This window comes from Erithacus rubecula (assembly GCF_903797595.1).
Source record: "Erithacus rubecula genome assembly, chromosome: 1".
In the NCBI taxonomy this organism is placed as follows: domain Eukaryota; kingdom Metazoa; phylum Chordata; class Aves; order Passeriformes; family Muscicapidae; genus Erithacus; species Erithacus rubecula.
Genome location: NC_136658.1, coordinates 4,032,829 through 4,050,525, shown reverse-complemented (window position 1 = coordinate 4,050,525; position 17,697 = coordinate 4,032,829). Strand labels below are relative to the sequence as shown.

The following is a 17,697-nucleotide window of genomic DNA, read 5'->3' as shown; positions in this document are numbered from 1 at the left end:
TGAACTCAACATGTCCAAGAATGGATTTCTACAACATTTTCAAGTTCCTGCCCCAAGAGTTGACTGTTGTCATGTTAAAAAAAAAAGTTGCTTTCCTACATCTGGCTGGAGTTTTCCATGTTCTGGTATCCATTGCATCTCATTACAGTGTACCCTCCAGCAGAGTCCATTTCTGTCTTTGAAGGATATCACCTTAGTCTTCTCATCAGGCTCAAAAAACCAGCTCACTTACCTGTTCTAGCCACCCTGGTGGGCCTTGGATGTACAAAATCCAGGATGGCCTTGTGCCTTGTCCTGGGAAACCCAAAGCTGACAGCAAGACTCCAGCTGTGGTGTCACAGGTGCCAAATGAAGGGGAAGGAGCACAACCCTTGACCTGCTGGCTGCACCCCTGTAAGGACAGCCCAGAATGTGGTTGCTGTCTTGAAAGAGCACACTGCCAGTTCATGTTCATCAGATTGTCCTCCAGGACCCCCAGGACTTTTTCCTGTAGGAATGCATTCCAGCCAGCCAGTGCCACCCTGTATGACAGCCCCCACTCAGAACATTGTATTTTCCTGCATCAATCTTCATGAGGTTTCATTTGTCCACCTAGTCTAGACCCTGGTTTCTGATCTGTTGATACTTCACCATCCTTGGTGTTGTCCACAGACCTGCTGAGAATATATTTTGTCCCATGAGCCTTCTTGGTAATAAAGATGTTAAGCAATACTGGTGCCAGTGTGGAGTCTCTAAGGAAACAGCAATGTTTGAAATGCCAGGATCTCAGCAGGTGCCCAAAGCATTGGATTTATTTAGAAAAGGCAGTGTTATGCAATCTGTAAGTCACTGAAGGTATTTTGGACCTCAGTGATTTCTTCTCAGAAAAGAAATGAAAGAGAAGCTTAGACTGGTTCAAGTCATGTCTTAAAAGAGCACAACTACATCTGCCCACCCATGAGAGCCAAGGAGTGCCCAAGGTGTGTGCATGGCAGCAAAAGGCTGTGATCACAGGGAGAAGCACATTGCCAAAATGGTCCAGCTGCTTTCACATCCCCTGGTTACTGCTTCAGTCAGCTGCAGGTTGAACTGACTTGTTCTGTCTCCAGTTTCTGCCTGTGACACTTTGTGTCAGCTCCTCTTACATAGGATAAAATGATGTAAAAACAGAGTAGATTAAATGTGTTCAGATTATTTTATACTGATAATTCCATGATAATTACTTCAGACCATGTGAGTGAGAATAAAATTAGGAAGAGTGTAGTCATCTTATCATCTCTTTAGCAAAATTGTTAGTGCCAGAAAACCATCCTCTGGGAATTCTCTGGGGACAAAAAGTCACAAGAGGCCAGTCCTAATTACTCTGATTGCAGTCATAAGACAAGTCAGTAACTTGTAATCGATGGTGTTACCAGTGGACTAGAACTCTAATGTCATCACTGTCAGCTGCCTGGTTTTTGTTTCATTGTTGGTCAGCCACTCTGTAGTGACAGTGTGATGAGTTTGCCCCTTTCTCTTTCAAGCTGTCAGTTTAAAATTCATTGTCACTGAATTAAGTTTCAAAACTCTGCACTTAGAGGTGACTGTTTAACTAATTAATATTTAGATTTGGGGCAGCTCAAATCATCTTTCAAGTGAACAAATATTTGCATTGTAAAAAGCAATGTGTAGCTGTAGTAGGTGGCTGTCTTGGAAGTTCCTTGAGCAGCTCTGTTCCCTCACTGTGGCTTTTCAAAAACACAGCTGGAACACATTGATTATGTGGTGCAAAGCAAATTTACATCATTGTCTGTGCTGTGCTATTATGTTACATAAGCAACTGACTGTATTCTGTAGGTCCTGAGCATCTTGGTAGCAGCACATTCTGTTTAAAATACATATTCAGCTCTTTGTTAAACAAAAATCAAGTGTTACTGTCAGATGATAGCTCTTATGTGCTTGTGTATCCCCTACTGTGGATACATTTTCTCCTTCCTAACCATGGTAATCCCTCTTGCCATGTTTCTTATGACCTTAACCTTGCATAAAACATGCAATTCATCACTCACTATTTATCAAGTCCTAAATTCTGTTTCTCCTGCCTTTATTCTGCTAAGAGGTAGATCAGACAGCTGATGATGTTGAATTTCAGTGGTACATAGTTGATGGTGGCATAGCAATCCATCCATCTGTTGTTCCCCCCTGGTTTTAGGGACTAAGTATATTGAAGTGTAGCTTTAATTAGTCAAGTTAAAATATTTAGATGCACGCATGTATCTCAATTTCCTCAGAGAGTTAATAAACTGTAAAAATAGTGGACTGTAAGGGAATTTATTCATAGGTTGACAGCATATTGTACGTACTGATTCTATCAGTTGTAACTGTTCTTTGATGCTGTCGCCTTTTCATAGTAGCAGGGTCTTCCTATATTCAGTGTAGTTTTTATTCTATTTGTTAAAATTGAGCAGTGTTCAATATCTTACCTAAACTTTAATTCCAATGACTTTTTCCACAAGATTCCTACTTTACTTGACCCAGGAGGGAGTTATCTAGGCTTGTTGTGTCTTCAGGTGTGGTCTGCTTAAAAAAAAAGAAGCTTCCTTCTTGTTAGGCAGCTGGCATAGGGTGGTTTGGAGAGAAGGAGGGTGATCAAGAAGCCAAATCTGTGGGTTTGATTAGTACTCAGTTGTTGAATTTGATCTCATTAGTGCTCAGTATTTTTATATGGCTCTGCAATTCTTGGTTACCAGAAGAGATGTATCCAAACTCTGCATGCTGAAAAGGGCAGTAAATTATTCCTGCACACAGAACTGGGATGACTTAGATCATTGCCAACTCTTTCTGCAGAGGAGAGTTAGACTTCTCCCTCTTACTCTTCCATCACCACTTCAGGGAAATTCAGGGGGATTTTGGGGCTGAAAGTGCCAAAATCTGAAGGTATCTCTGCAAGGGTGAAACAAAAGCTCACATCTCAATTGTTTTTTTTTAAACCTTCCATCATTTCAAGAGCCTTGTTTTAGCTCATTTCATGTTTTATTGTTTCTGAATGACAAACCAAATGCACACTTTTGTCTCTCCAGGTCTCCTGCAAGCGCAGAATCTCTTAACGCAACTACCTCAGCAAAGCCAAGCCAACCTCCTGCAGTCTCAGCCAAGCATCACCCTTGCCTCGCAGGTCAGCCTTTTTCCTACACTTCATGACTTGCTCTGAGGGGATTTAAACTATGGCAAGTGAGCAGACCCTTTGTATTAGTTATCTGAATAGATGATGTAGCTATCGCAGTGAATTTGTCTTTCTAGATAGTTCAGGTTTGTAGCTCCCAGCCCAATGTGTCTCTTTCCAGGTTTTAATGCTCTAAAATGGGGTTTTAGCTGGAAATTTTCATGATTGATACCTTGAGTTAATGGCACTAGAGCATTGTTTGATTTCCTGTATGGTTTTCTTGGAAATTCAAAGGAGCGAGGTGTGAGCTCCCTCAAAAGCACCAAAAACAGATTACTAACAAGTCTCTTTCTGAAGATTGCAGTGGTAATCTCTCTTCATTTTAGTGTAGTTATTTTGCAATCACTGCTAAGTCATTGCCAGTCTTACCTGTTACTGTCTGTGAAACTGAGGCGACTGTTAGAAATGAAATATTCAAATATTCTGATAGATGTATATTAAAATATTAGAGCTCTGTGATTAAGTTTTCAGACTATAAGAAAAGCAATTTTAAGGTTACAGTGCCTGTAAATTTAGTTGTGCTTGGCTCTGGTTTTACTGTACAGTTTAGATTCATGGCTGCATGCTGTTTCTCAAATACCATGTAATATCACACAGTATCTTTCTGCCACCTTGGTTACATATAAGAATTTTCTAGTCTGCAATAAGGTGCCTGAGTCTATCACAGTCTTAGAAAACTACATTTTCTATTATACCACCTCTAGTATTTTTCATGCACCATGTGGAAAATGGAATTTGTCTCACCTTTAGTTCATACCTCAGCTAGCAGCATGATTCCCCACCAAAGATTATTCTTGGATTAAAAAAAAAATTAAAACTACTAAGAAAGAATCAATTATGTAAAGTGGGTGAAATCAGTGAAGACATATTGCAGTAATTACCCACTATGATTAATGTAAATTAAAAATATTAAAAAACCTGTGTGACACATGTATTTGCAATCCTAGAAAGATCATATATGATTACATTATTTCTAAAGTAATGGAGTTATAGACCTTGACCTCCCTCTACCATCTGCTGTGCACTGCAAAACACTGCACTAACCCAGGAGGAAAACAACATAAGTTATGTAAAGACTGAGTTATATGTAGGCCATTTCTTTTACAAGAGCCTTTTCTGAACCTTTGCATAGACTTTGCATAATACTCTAATGCTACCTGGACTTGAGGCTGTTCTTATTTGCCCTGAAGGAGTCCAGAGGTTCAGAACTGGATGTAGGACACAGGGACATGAGATCACCTTTACTGAAGAGCCACAGCTAGACTGACTAGAATTTAACTGGAGTAAATGATTTGTCTCTGCATCTCAGCTGATCATGGCATGTGTGGAGGTAGAGCTATGCACTCAAAACATGTTTCCAGTGTTCTTGTTGCACATAAAGCCTGAACTGTGCAATACCAGATCTAAATATATTTTGTTCACTTGTTAGCATTTCCAAGATGATAATTTTTTTTCAGATACTTATTGTAGTTGCATCACTAAATGCTTCAGTATGCCAATATTCAGGAATAGTGAACCTTCCATGGACTTCCTAGAATATTACCCTTTATATAGAAGAAAAATGTGAATCAATGAATGAATGAATAATTTTCTGCAGGTTGCCTTTGCTTAATTTCTTGTATCACCAGTATGTTCATTTTATTGTTGCAACTATTGACAGAAGGGTTAGAGGTAAATCTGATTTATCCTTCCTGAGGAGTTGAGTCAGTCACAAGAGGTGGCATTGGAGGAAACTTGCCATGTTTGCTGCATCTGTACATGCTCACTCTTCCAGGATTAAATAGGAGATTTGAATCTTTTGTGTTGATGACAATCTGCCACCTCACAAGACCAGTAGATTAAATTTTAAACTTTTTTAGAAGAGGTGTATGCCAAGGTGTCCAGAAATGATAGAAGTGTATCAAGTAGAGTGTGTTCAGCCTTTCTTTGAGCTGCTTCTGCAGCAAGTGAAAATTGTTGAGTACCATTGAACATCTCTTACTTTTCTTCAATTGATTATGACAGAACTTTTAAAAGCCTGTCATACTACTGTAGTTTTCTGGATTGTGTTTGCTTGTTCTAGAGGGAAATGTTAATAAATTGGAGGAACTTCCAGATTGCAGGAAATATCCAATTCACTGACCTCTCTCCCAAGAACATCAGGTACCTTTTAGGAGTTTAATTTCTGTTGACTGTCCTCTTGAGTCTGATTTTGATCTTCCCCTTGCTGTCTCAATAGCCAGCAACCCCAACACGCACAATAGCAGCGACCCCCATTCAGCCACTTCCACAGAGCCAGTCAACACCAAAGCGAATCGACACTCCCAGCTTGGAGGAGCCCAGTGACCTTGAGGAGCTTGAGCAGTTTGCCAAGACTTTCAAACAAAGACGGATCAAACTTGGATTCACTCAGGTGAGACTGCGTGCCTTAGTGCCTGCCAGTGTGGAACCTGAGGTCTCATCTTTCAAGTCTGGAGGGAGACTACAATTCCATCATTTCCTAGGAGAACCTGCTTAAATAGGGTTATGCTCTGGCCTTTATGTGGGGGATTTCTAAGAAATAGCAGGAAAAGCCATACATCCATCTTACTTCCCTGTTGGTTTTAAAGCATAGCCATTTTCCCAGCAGGGGAAAACGTGCATTTACCAGCTCCAGATGTCGTTGCATGTGCACTATTCATTCTATGGGATGTGACATGAATGGGACAAAGCACTTTAAAGCTGCCTTCAGAAGTACAAAGTTCCAAAAATCATACAGTACAATTAACTGCTCTGTGTGTTTAAAAAGTGTATCACATCTGTGCAGTTGCTTTGGATGTCAAAGGGTTTTTATCTCTCGAGCGTATTTTCCTATTAAACATCAATGATTTCTGTACTTAATGCTTTTACTAAGGTTCCTAAACAAAACCTGAAAGGACTGTCACCTTTGAAGTTTTCTCCTTACAAGGGTGAACTGGAGTTGTGGTTTGTTTTGGTTTGTTTAAAAGCTCAGAAATACCCATAGAGCAGAAGAAAAGTAATCCTGAACATAGTGAAGGTGGTTGAATGAAGACCACAATTAAAAGTAAAAAGTGCATTTGTATGTTCCATTATTCTGTTGAAAGGAACTTGTTTCCAAGAGTCCTTTCTTATTAATATCAAATTATTTTTTCCCCTGCAAAATTAAAATTAAAATATCTCCTCAATATCTCCCAATTAGTTTTGGCAGGAGTCTGTGGTTAAGCATGAGCATGTTTTTACTAGAAGAAACAGCATGCAAAAATCAAAGTATTTAAAAGTCTGAGCTCCAGAGCAGTCAGTCCAACATATGTGATGGAATAAAATAAGTAAATCTACTCTAGCTGAAAGTATGTGCTGAAGTCAGATTTATTTTTCTGGCAAATCTCTAAATTGAAAAATCAAAGTTCATAATGAAAGTTCCTGGCAGCATCTTAATTATTAGTCAGGAACAGAATGTTCTTAGTCAAATGAAATGCATTTTGCTGGCATGTGTGCCTCCTTCCCTCCCTTCTTTCCACTAGAGGGAGGCACAGAAATACAAGTGATGGACACACACAAAAGCTCGAATAGAGCAGCACAGAATAGGGTAAAATACAATAGCTTCCCTATAGCCTGACAGAGGGGTTTGTGTAGATCTCTCATTATTATGTTTAATCTGCCCTGCTGTGAGATGATTATAAAGGCTCAACTAGACTTTTTAAGTTATGTGTTAACCTTTCTTTGTTGACCCTGTTATGAATTTTCATGGTGAGGAAAAATGAACACAACTGCTCAAGCTTACATTTCAGTATTTGCTTTTCAGATTAAAAAAGGGGAATCTTGAAAATGTGGTAAAATTACTTTTGGTCATTCCTATCCTTACTCTGAGTTTGTATGTGTGTAATTAGGCTGCTCTAATAACTTCAACCTAATTGCATAATTGGATGATAATTAGAGACCCTGATTACTTTGGTTTCCTATAGTTGGATAAATAGACTGTCTTTCAGAGGATAAAAGAATTTTATTTCCAGCAGTACTGTAAGCTTTTTCAGACTCACACCACTCCTGCCTTTCAAAAATAATTGTAAGATTTAGTTTGCATTGCAAACTAATCACTTACTGCATTCTGTTGTGTGAACAATAAAACAGGTTTTGAATTTCAGCAGTTCTGCCTCTTCTCCCACCCTGAAATGTGGGTGATGCATTTAAATCCCTTTGTTTGTTTTCCTTAAAAATACCTCCATGTTTGACATACAGGGACACAATGAGCAAACTGCACCTTGGCATCATTGCAGCCTGGGACTAATTGCTCAGTACAGATTCAAGCAATGTGAGGGAACATTTCAGACAATTTTTTATTCTGTGAAAGGTATTGCCTCTGCTAAACCATCTGAGCTTCTTAACAGACCAGTACACACAACAATGATGTACCTTATAATCAGTTTCAGTTCATTACCAGAGCTTCAGTCAACCTATAGAATAGATCAGATGTGTATACAGTGCCTTTATACACTTTCCATCCTGTCCATGAGCCATCCCAATAGATAAAATTCTCATCCCAATATGTAAATTCCCTTGCCTACAGCTGAAATGCTGCCACCTTTTGGCATTGACAAAGAAATGGTTAACTATTCATTTTAAATCAGATGGCAAATGTTTGTAAGAACAACATAAATCCAGAATTAAATTTAGTTGGGGGACTGGAGCAAATTTCATAACTCTTTCCTGCCAAGACATAAATCAACTTATCTCTAAAATGGTTTACATAGCCAGGTTTTCTTCTTCATAAACCCAGAAGAGCATCCACGTTACTCCTGTTGGAATGATTTATGAGTTTTAAAATGCACAGAATCCTGGCATATGAGTAGAGGCATAAATGTGAGTTCCCACGTGTTTCCTCTGATTGAAGGGCACACAAACCAATTGTTCTGCTCCTCTTTTAGGAAGGAAATTGTTTTCTTTGCTCAACCTGCACAATTTACTAAGCTTCCCAAAGGTTGTTTTCTTCCTGGCTTGTGTGTGGCCAATCTGCATGCTGTCAGTGTACTCATACCAGCTGTGGTTGTGGAGCTGACCTCAGAGAAAAGCCAGCTTTATGCCCAGTCCAACTAACCCATTTGCAATTAAACTCCACTAACTGTGCTCCAGCTTTTCAGCCTCTTCTTTCAGACTTCTCATACTTTGTTTTGTGCTTAAAAACAAAAATTAAAAAGCTAAACAAAGCTACTTTAGACCAAATAGTATACTTGAAATATAAGTGCATTTTTTGTCAAAGGGCAGGACCTTCCAGCTTTAAGATAAAGCATGAAAATGTTATGGTGTTTTTAAAGGCCACAATCAAGAATGGATTGATTTTTTTTTTTTTAAACACCACTTTCCATGTGCATACTACATATACTACTATATACTATGTACTATATACATAAATATTAGGATAGTCAGAGTGTCTGCTAGTAGAATAGCTAGCTAAGACTGAGTTTAAAAAGCAATAACAGATGTAAAGAGACAATCATCTGCCTGTAAATCTTCTGGATAGCTTTCTGGCAGATGGGTAATGATAGTCAAGGCTGCAGTTAATCATTATTTGAAATGGTTCAACTTCTTGTCTGCTTTGAAATTTGTGTCTGTTGGGGAGAAATTTGATTTGGACCACAGATAAGAATATTTCTGCGTCTATTTAAATGTGATGTATGTTTGCAGACATCTTTTCTAGAGTATTTTCTACAAATTTGAGAACGTGAATTCATTGCATTTCTGCTTATTTGAACTTTCCTTCTTTGGTGTCAAATATGTAGAAAAGCCTAAATCCGCTCCTAAGGAGAGCTTGGCATTCAGTTATTTAAAAGAACTAAGAAAAAATTATTAGTTACTATTCAATGGAATGTGCTGCTCAGTGATAATGCTAAGAAGACAAAGCATCAGGGATTTTCTGGAAAGAGTTACACGGTTAAACTGACTGAGGTTTGCCATTTCTTTATGATTATTGCTTTAGCATGAATCTTGGTAGCACTGAGAAAGCCTCTGTGAAGCTGAAATCCCACACAGCAGTGGAGTCACTAAGAGAACAGCAGAATGTGACAGGATTCCTTGCTTTGGAAGTGCCTGTGTCAGTGAATCCCTTTTTTCTCTTTCTTTGTCCAGGGTGATGTTGGGCTCGCTATGGGCAAACTCTATGGAAATGACTTCAGCCAAACTACCATCTCTCGCTTTGAAGCCTTGAACCTCAGCTTTAAGAACATGTGCAAGTTAAAGCCACTTCTGGAAAAGTGGCTCAATGATGCAGGTGAATGAGTCTGTGCATTTCTTCACCAGCCTACCAAAATCAGTAGGATTCTGAAAAGCTGCTTCGTTTGTGCCCTTATGGTTTTATGAAGCTACCAGCCTTTGTAGCTGCCCATGGGACAAATGAGGATGTAGAAATAAGGGTCCATAGTTCCTTTTCCATGTGCCTATATATGCATCCAAAATAGTTCCAGTATGAACTTCCAGAAATGTGTTCTCTAGACAGCTGAACAATTGCATGGGATGAGGTACAATATGTGTCATGATTTTCCTCCTTTGTGTATGTTAATGCATATAACTTCTAATCCTCTTCTAGCTTTCTTTTTCAGATGTGTAGTAGAGAGAGGGTTGCATGATTTGTTGTTTCAGTAGGCAGAGCTTATTTCATCCATCTCCTTCCACACCCCTGTGTGCATTCCTTTTATCTGTCTCCTAGGGTTCACATAAATAATCCTTTTCCCTGTAGGAAGAGTTTTTTGTGGGCTAGGTTTTGCTTTTTCCCTGCCATATTAATTTTTTTTTCTGGGATACAAAATTATTCACTATGCCAATGTCAGTAGTGTTCTTTTGTGGTTTTTTGGCTCCCACCAGCAAAAGGAACTTTTGAGGTGGTGCTTAGTTTTTAGGATAGAAAGTGTTTGAGAGTACTGTCAGCCAGTTTTTTCTTCCAAGTATGCAATTGTACATAGGATAAAACTGATGGATATGTTAAACAGATGGCAGGGATGGTGTGTGCCTTCCTATTTTTTTACCAAAATGGAGAGAGCTTTTTGCTGGCACCTACAGCATTCTCTGAAATATTGAAAATAATTTCATGCAGTGTTGAAAATTTGTCCTGCATTGAGAAAAGGAAGTGTCATTCTGTTGTGCTGACAGGGCTTATCATTAGGTGTTGTAGGTCTGTGATAAAAGACATAAATACCTCCACACTGAGTGCTCAAGTCCACAGGACAGTGGATGGATCCAGTGCTGCTGCAAGGAGAGTTATAGGAGTTCTTTTCCTGCTACCCTGAAGAAATACTTGCCTCTGTAAAGTTAAGGACTGTGAACAGTGGTGGGGTTCTTCACATCCTGCAAGCGGGGAACCATTGTCTTTGGCTTTGACTCAGTTTCCTGAAAATCTTTGGAAGAAAGATTCAGGCTACTTTTAGGTAAAAGTAGGCAGGAGTAGCAGACTGATGATTCCAGAATTTATTGCCATGGAACTCAGCAGGTTCTCAATTGAGTTTTCAGGCTGAGAAAGGGTTTCCATGTGTTTGCAGGTTACATTACTATTTAAAAAATCTAGAAAATACTTGCCCATTTAAGTCTATTAAATAATGATGGGCATTGTGGACTTTGACACCTGCTTATCACCCACAAACTCCAAAGCAATGAGGGAACTCCAACCACAGTTAATAATTTTGTTTATATTCCCTGCTGAAATTTGCCTTTTGGTTAGATTGCTCTTCCTGCTGCAAAGTGAGGTTAAATGTTCTCTCTGCTTCTCTGTGAAGCCAGAAAGACAGGAGTAGGAGTTAAGAGCCTTGGTGAAGTTCAAGAGGGGGAGCTGCTTGCTGTGTAGAGTGGTTGGTAGCACTGAGTATCTGCTAAGATGTCCAGAGAGAAGAGACTGAATGAACACTGGGAAGCCAGTTATGAACTTCTCTTCCTCTAGAGTTTTGTAGAGTGGGTGAAAGAAATTTCAGGGTGTTCAGATTTTTTCATAACTGCCTGTGACTTTCAGCTATAGCTCATGGATATCAAGTACTCCTTTTTCCTTTGAACTGGGCCTTGCAGTGAGTGAGTGGGGAGTAGAATGAGATATGGGAGACAAACTTTGTATAGGTATTACTAAAGGGATACTGTGGTAGCATACAGGAGCAGGGGACATCCTCTGGGTTTACTGGTAGCTTTTTAGTTTCAGGTATATGTTGAAATTTGTAAATACAGTGATCAGTGCATATGACCTTCATAAATCTCTATGTATTTGGAATAGATACAGAGCAAGTCTTAACATACCTTGCACAGGTGAAGAACAATTGCCTTACACTGCACTGCATTCAGATGAAATCTCCTGATTGGTATGACTTACTTCATTTTCAGAAAACCTCTCATCTGATTCAACTCTCTCCAGCCCAAGTGCCCTGAATTCTCCGGGGCAAGGGATCGAAGGCTTGAACCGTAGGAGGAAGAAACGCACCAGCATAGAGACCAACATACGTGTGGCCTTAGAGAAGAGTTTCCTGGAGGTCAGTGGTCCTGGTGCTGTGCTCAGCCTGTGAAGGGATGGAGAAACCTAATCTAACAATTATATGTGTTAGAGTGAACTCATTACTGTGCTATTTAGGAAAGTGCTGGTGCTAAATAAGGGGAATACAAAGGCCGTGCCAAGAAACATGAATCAACATTTCCTCCACTTTAAAAACAAGCACAAATCTCCTCAGAAAATTCACTGGTTCTTGCAGTTCACTGACTCTCTGATTTTGCATTCCAGTATACTCAGACATAGGTTTAAACACTACCCTTAATGAGGATGACTAAATGGGGCAATAGTCTAAGCACACATAATTTGAGGGTTTGATCTGGAGGACAGAAGCATCTACTGTGCTTTCTCTCTACTGTACCACTGACCAAATTCTGGATCTAAATCACCAATTCAGATTTTTACCTATTAGAGAAGAAGCTATGCTGCAAATCTTCAGGAGATAATTTCAGATCTTTTCAAATAGCATTTTCTTTTGTCAGAACCAAAAGCCTACCTCGGATGAGATCGCCATGATAGCTGACCAGCTAAACATGGAGAAGGAGGTGATCCGCGTTTGGTTCTGTAACCGGCGCCAGAAGGAGAAAAGGATCAACCCACCCAGCAGTGGTGGAACCAGCAGCTCGCCCATCAAAGCAATTTTCCCCTGTCCAACCTCACTGGTAAGAGTCAGGAACTGTGTTGGCAAAGATCACTGGCAGAGGTAGTTCTGCTGTGCTCACTGTGGAAGCTACACATGCTGCACCTTCTTTGTACAGCAGACTTGTTCTCACATATTTTTATTTTACTGGCATTTTGGGTGTTCCACCTGGATACTGTCTAAGAGAGAATGTTTGCAAATCAGGCACTAGTCAGGCCTTCAGACAGGGTGTTTAATTTAGTCAGCTCATGAAAAAATATTCTGACTACCAAATTTGCACTTGAGGTTATTGCTTTGGACTTCAGATAAAACCTCCAGTTTATATCTGAACTTTCAATTTTTTACTCTTTTTTTTTAATGAAATAATAGTATTTTTTTAAAGTGCTTAATAGCTCTTCCCCTCCCCTCTTATTTTATCAGCTCTGCTCAGTAAATGAGCAGCAGTAAAATATATCATGCACTGGAGCAAGTTGCCCAAAGAGGCTGTGGAGTCTCCCTTACTGGAGATGCTCAAGAGCCATCTGGACTCAATTCTGTGCCATGTGTTCTAGGAGTGACCCTGCAGGGAAGTTGGGCCAAAGGACCCATTGTGATCCCTTCCAATCTTACCCATCCTTTGGTTCTGTATCATTTGGAGACTTAGGTCATGCAGATCCAACTCTAGTGTTGTTACTTTTAGTCAGAAATAATTTATATAAAAGAAAGACATGGAACAAAAGAGCAGTTTAGCTAATACTCATGTAATTATTTTCCCACACTTGTATTTACCTCAGGTAAACACAAACTTCATGAAAATAAGAGTAACAAAACACATGCATCAAGGTTCCTTCAGCACCTTTGCTACCAATGTCCATGGAGGTCTGTTTTTATAGATAGAAACAGTAGCTATTAGATTTCATAGTAGCTATGCTAATAGGAATGTGGTGGAATTTATGTAGCCTGTAGCTGTCCTTTTGTAGTATTTATTCCACCCTCATCACTGTAGTAGCTAATATCTTCCAGTACTTCATTAAACCATTAATTTTGGTGATGTGTTATTCTCTTCCCTCATCCTTGTCTCAGGGTGTGTGCATGCAACCTTTTGTTTCAGGGGAAGGGCTGTGTTAAGTGTACTTTTATTATTGTTTTTGTTGGTTTGTTTGGGTTTTTTTTTTTTGCCCAATTGCAAAGCAAGGTTGCATGCCTTGCTATCAAAGCAGAATATAGTGAGATTTATGAGAGTGGGTTTTAGTTACAGTGCAAGTTCCCTCAGACTGCAGCTTAAAGGAGTTTTCCTACAGAAATTTTCTCTGTTGCTGTAATCTGCCATTGTATGTAAGAAATTGAGGTGTTAACCACAGTCTCCCTTTCATCAGTGAAGTTTCACTAGTGTTTTCACTCATTCTAAGCTTCTCCTGAGACTGTGCTGCTACTCAAATGGATGTTCCAGCCCTGCTGCCCCCAGCCTTCACTGACTGTGTGCTTTGATTCCTTGTGTCAGCTCTGGGGATTGTGTCCATAGGATTCTTGGGCTTAGTTTAGTAGTTTGAGTGCAAATTAGCCATGTGAAGAACAATGATGAATTTTCAGTGTGGGTAGATAACCAGTGTGACTTGCAGCCTGGCTGCACGAGGGTGAGGGCTCTGCAGCAGGATTGGAGGGAAAGGCTCCTTTTGGGGGCAGCTTCCTTCTGCATTGGCTGGAGTCACTCACTGTAACCACAGGGTGAGCTGGATTAATTGCAGGTCATTCTCTGCCCTGAAATAGGGATGGTGACCTTGGCCTTAAGTGCTTGCTGGACAGATGACAGATGCAGTGGCTGGGCTGCATTAGTGGGAGGTGTATCCAGCTCCTCTTAATTTCATACACTGCTTGAGATGGGCAGAAAGCTTTCTGATCTGTCCCAGTTGCCCCAGTGTTGTTTAAAATGCATGAAGCATTTGACTCCCTCTAAGAGGATGTGTAGCATGAGAGATATTTCTCTGATAATAGACTTAAGGTAAGAGAGTGAAAAGGAGGAGTTTTTAGCCTGTATCCTTGGCTATGTTCTCTTGGGCAATTCTAAAGGATTCATTTCTCTCACTGCTGTCTAACAGCCTTCAAATATTACTTTTGGACACCATTTCTTGTCCATAAAAAGTCCTTTCCTTATATTTCATTTTTCCTCATAAGATAGTTTCTCCAGCCTTAAATCTTTAGTGTTTATCTGTAATGTCTTCAGTTTATTGTAGCTTTCTTGTAATAAGCCATCCACAATTGGAAACTCCATTTGTATGTTTTAAAATTCAGAGATCCATCCTTTGGCACAAGGAAACTTATCAAAGTAAGGCTTATGTTTTGAATAAAAGTGAAATGTTATTCTGCTTCTCCATATAAACACATTACCTGGGGCATTTACATAATCTAATCAGAGAAAGAGAGTTGGAACTGAAAAAGATGCTTAAACAAGAGAAAAATAGTAGAAATTATATATTTTGTAAATTTTTCTATAACAGTATCTGAATTAAAACAAGGTGCTGTCTCTGTGGGGTGGCAGAGAGAGGGCTAACTTGCAGTTTTGAGACAATATGTGTAGGGGCATTTCTCCTTTCAAATACTGAATTATTAGGAATAAAGATATTGCTGGTAATTAGAGAGGGTGCTATGGTTGTTTCATTGAATGTAAAGTAACCAAATTGCAAAAAAAAAAAAAATTTAGTTTATATGCAGTGTTTTTCCTGATAATCTCCTCTGCTGAGGGTGGAAAGAAAGAAAGAAATCCAGGGCTAATGTGTAACCCTGTCTTTGAGCAGCTGAGCAGTTTTATTCCTTTTTAACCTCCAGGTGGCAACCACGCCAAGCCTTGTGACTAGCAGTGCAGCTACAACCCTGACTGTCAACCCCGTGCTCCCTCTGGCCAGTCCTGCTGTCACCAGTCTGTCAGTCACAGGTAAGGGCTAATCTCTGCTGCCACCACATCAACCCTACTGTTTGTCCCTTTTGAATTCTTAAAAGAGTCATTCACTATTGGTCACTGGTATGCCAGGACATTCTTGTCATTGTTCCTTGTTGCTGCACTAAGAAACTTCAGTTTTTGTGAGTTTTTCCAGGAATAAAATCACACGTGGTGCCAAAACAAAATATGCTGTGTTTCATTGGTGGCTTCTAGAGCTCCTCAGCCTCCATCAGGAAGTGTCATTTCGTTTTTTCATTTCAACTCTTGGTGCTTCTTGGTGCTACAGAAATGTGTGTTTGTGCCCTTTCAGCTGGACATGGAGTTGAGATCAGGTGGGCAGGGGTTTCTGCTGTCTGCTCTCTGTGTTTTGTACTGATCTGACCAGAACCAACCTTCCAGGCACTACAGAAACCACCTCCAACAACACGGCGACAGTGATTTCAACAGCACCTCCGGCTTCTTCAGCAGTGACATCACCCTCCCTGAGTCCTTCCCCTTCTGCCTCAGCCTCCACTTCAGAGGCATCCAGTGCCAGTGAGACCAGCACAACACAGACAACCTCCACTCCCTTGTCCTCCCCTCTCGGGACCAGCCAGGTGATGGTAACGGCATCAGGGTTGCAAACAGCGGCAGCGGCCGCGTTACAAGGAGCTGCACAGTTGCCTGCAAATGCAAGTCTTGCTGCCATGGCTGCTGCAGCAGGACTAAACCCAGGCTTGATGGCATCCTCACAGTTTGCAGCTGGGTAAGGATCAATTTTGCACACCTTTCTAAGTGAGGTGGCAGAAGAGTGAAGGAGAATTCTTGGGATAAATTGCTTTTACGTGTCACTGTCATTTATCTTGGATTCTGAAGGTTTACTCATGATGGCAATTGATCATTCCCCATCACAGTACACAAATACTGTGTTCATTTTAAAGGTGAAAAAGCTGTTTTGCAGTGATGTTGTTGTTTGATAAATCATTCATCTCACTGCAGAGCTTGATTTAAATACTGCCAGTTACCACTGAGTCATAGACTCTATCTTATTAATTGTAAAATGGAGAGATAGCCTTGACCCACTTCACACCTCTGTCTGTACTCATTTCTCCATCATGAGCAAGAAGTCAAAGATGCAAGATGATGTATCATTGAAGTTTGTTGTAGAAATGTTGCTCAGACAGATGTTTCTTTAATTCCTCTTGGTTTACATATTTCTTACCTGCATTTGGGAGAGGATGATAGTTCTCTAACTATCAACAGTTTTCCCAAAATACTTTACAAGAATATTTTACACCAACAATCAATGCAAGTCATGTATTTACAGTGCTTTGTACTTCAGACATGTCATGAACTTCTCATGGAGTTAAAAGTAAAATAATCCAAAACCAGCCCTTAATGTCTGGTCTTTTCTCCCTCCTTGCCCACCCCACCCCTTACCCCTTTTTTAAAAGTATGATGGTGTGCTTTTAAACAGTGACAACCTTTTCTTAAAACACTCTTTCTCTTTTCCACTTCTTCTTGCTTGCTGCAGAGGTGCCTTACTCAGTCTCAATCCAGGGACATTAGGTGGTGCTCTCAGCCCGGCCCTGATGAGCAACAGTACACTGGCAACTATTCAAGGTCAGTAGTGCTCCTTTTAATGCATCTGTGTCACACAGCTTCGGTTTATGCACCCTGGTTTTGTCTGCCAGAGAACACTGACTCCTCAGCACTGGGCATAAATTGTGTAGGAGTCAAGGCTTTGCAAAATCAAATGCGCAAATACGTTTTGTGGATCACAGAGATGAGGGCAGGTATAATTTCAGATAGGGGATCAGAACTGTGCATGATCTTACAGTGATTTAAAGGAGATACTGAATATAATCTGGAATTTATTTTGTTGTCCTTGCCTCATTGGCCTGTATCTGTAGCAGGTTAGACATTTGCTTTTTATAGCTCTGCTACAGTCTGCTTGAGCAGACTTACACCATTCTAAGGTCTCTTGGGAGGGCAGTTCTGAGCAAGTCTTGATCCTGAATTCTCGTCTTCATACTTATTTGAAAATAATGTACAACAAACATCCTGCCTCCTAAAATCCTTATGTAGAACTTGAAATACGTAAATCCACATTCAGAAGAGCAAATATTTATTTGTTTTGGAAGTAGCACAAAGCCAGAAGTTACCACTGGCTTCAACAAGAGTTGTTCTGAGTTCATAGTTTACCACCTGTAAAAACTGGGTGGTACAAGTCTCAAAAGAGCTAGGTAACCTGTGTGTTCAAATATCCTCTAAACCAGCTGAACAATTCTCATTTCTAGGTTGAAAGAAAGAACCATTTCATAAAGTGTCACAGATAAATTTAGATCATAATCTAAGGCAGACTGAATGCTGTAGACCCTCGAGAGTAAGTTGTAACAGTGGTTGGTTATATGTCAACATTTAAAATGTTACACTTAAGGTTACGTGACCTTCTCCATCTTGTGATAGCTGTCATTTCACATGAGCTCTCATCTCAA

The 17,697-nt window shown here is 40.0% G+C and overlaps 1 protein-coding gene across 9 annotated transcripts in view; it reads left to right on the top strand.

The window, feature by feature from the left end:
* Window positions 1-17,697, top strand: part of POU2F1 (POU class 2 homeobox 1) — a 111,881-nt gene that overhangs the window by 80,435 nt on the left and 13,749 nt on the right. For all 9 annotated transcript variants that reach the window (XR_013774600.1, XM_079308593.1, XM_079308592.1 and 6 more), the window contains 8 exons: window positions 3,039-3,133; window positions 5,400-5,573; window positions 9,281-9,422; window positions 11,507-11,652; window positions 12,149-12,328; window positions 15,109-15,214; window positions 15,620-15,965; window positions 16,734-16,822. Coding sequence is in view for 8 of the 9 variants with exons in the window: in XM_079308593.1 (XP_079164719.1) it covers window positions 3,039-3,133; window positions 5,400-5,573; window positions 9,281-9,422; window positions 11,507-11,652; window positions 12,149-12,328; window positions 15,109-15,214; window positions 15,620-15,965; window positions 16,734-16,822 (1,278 nt within the window). In the remaining variant the exon portion in view is untranslated. The remainder of the gene's footprint in view (window positions 1-3,038; window positions 3,134-5,399; window positions 5,574-9,280; window positions 9,423-11,506; window positions 11,653-12,148; window positions 12,329-15,108; window positions 15,215-15,619; window positions 15,966-16,733; window positions 16,823-17,697) is intronic.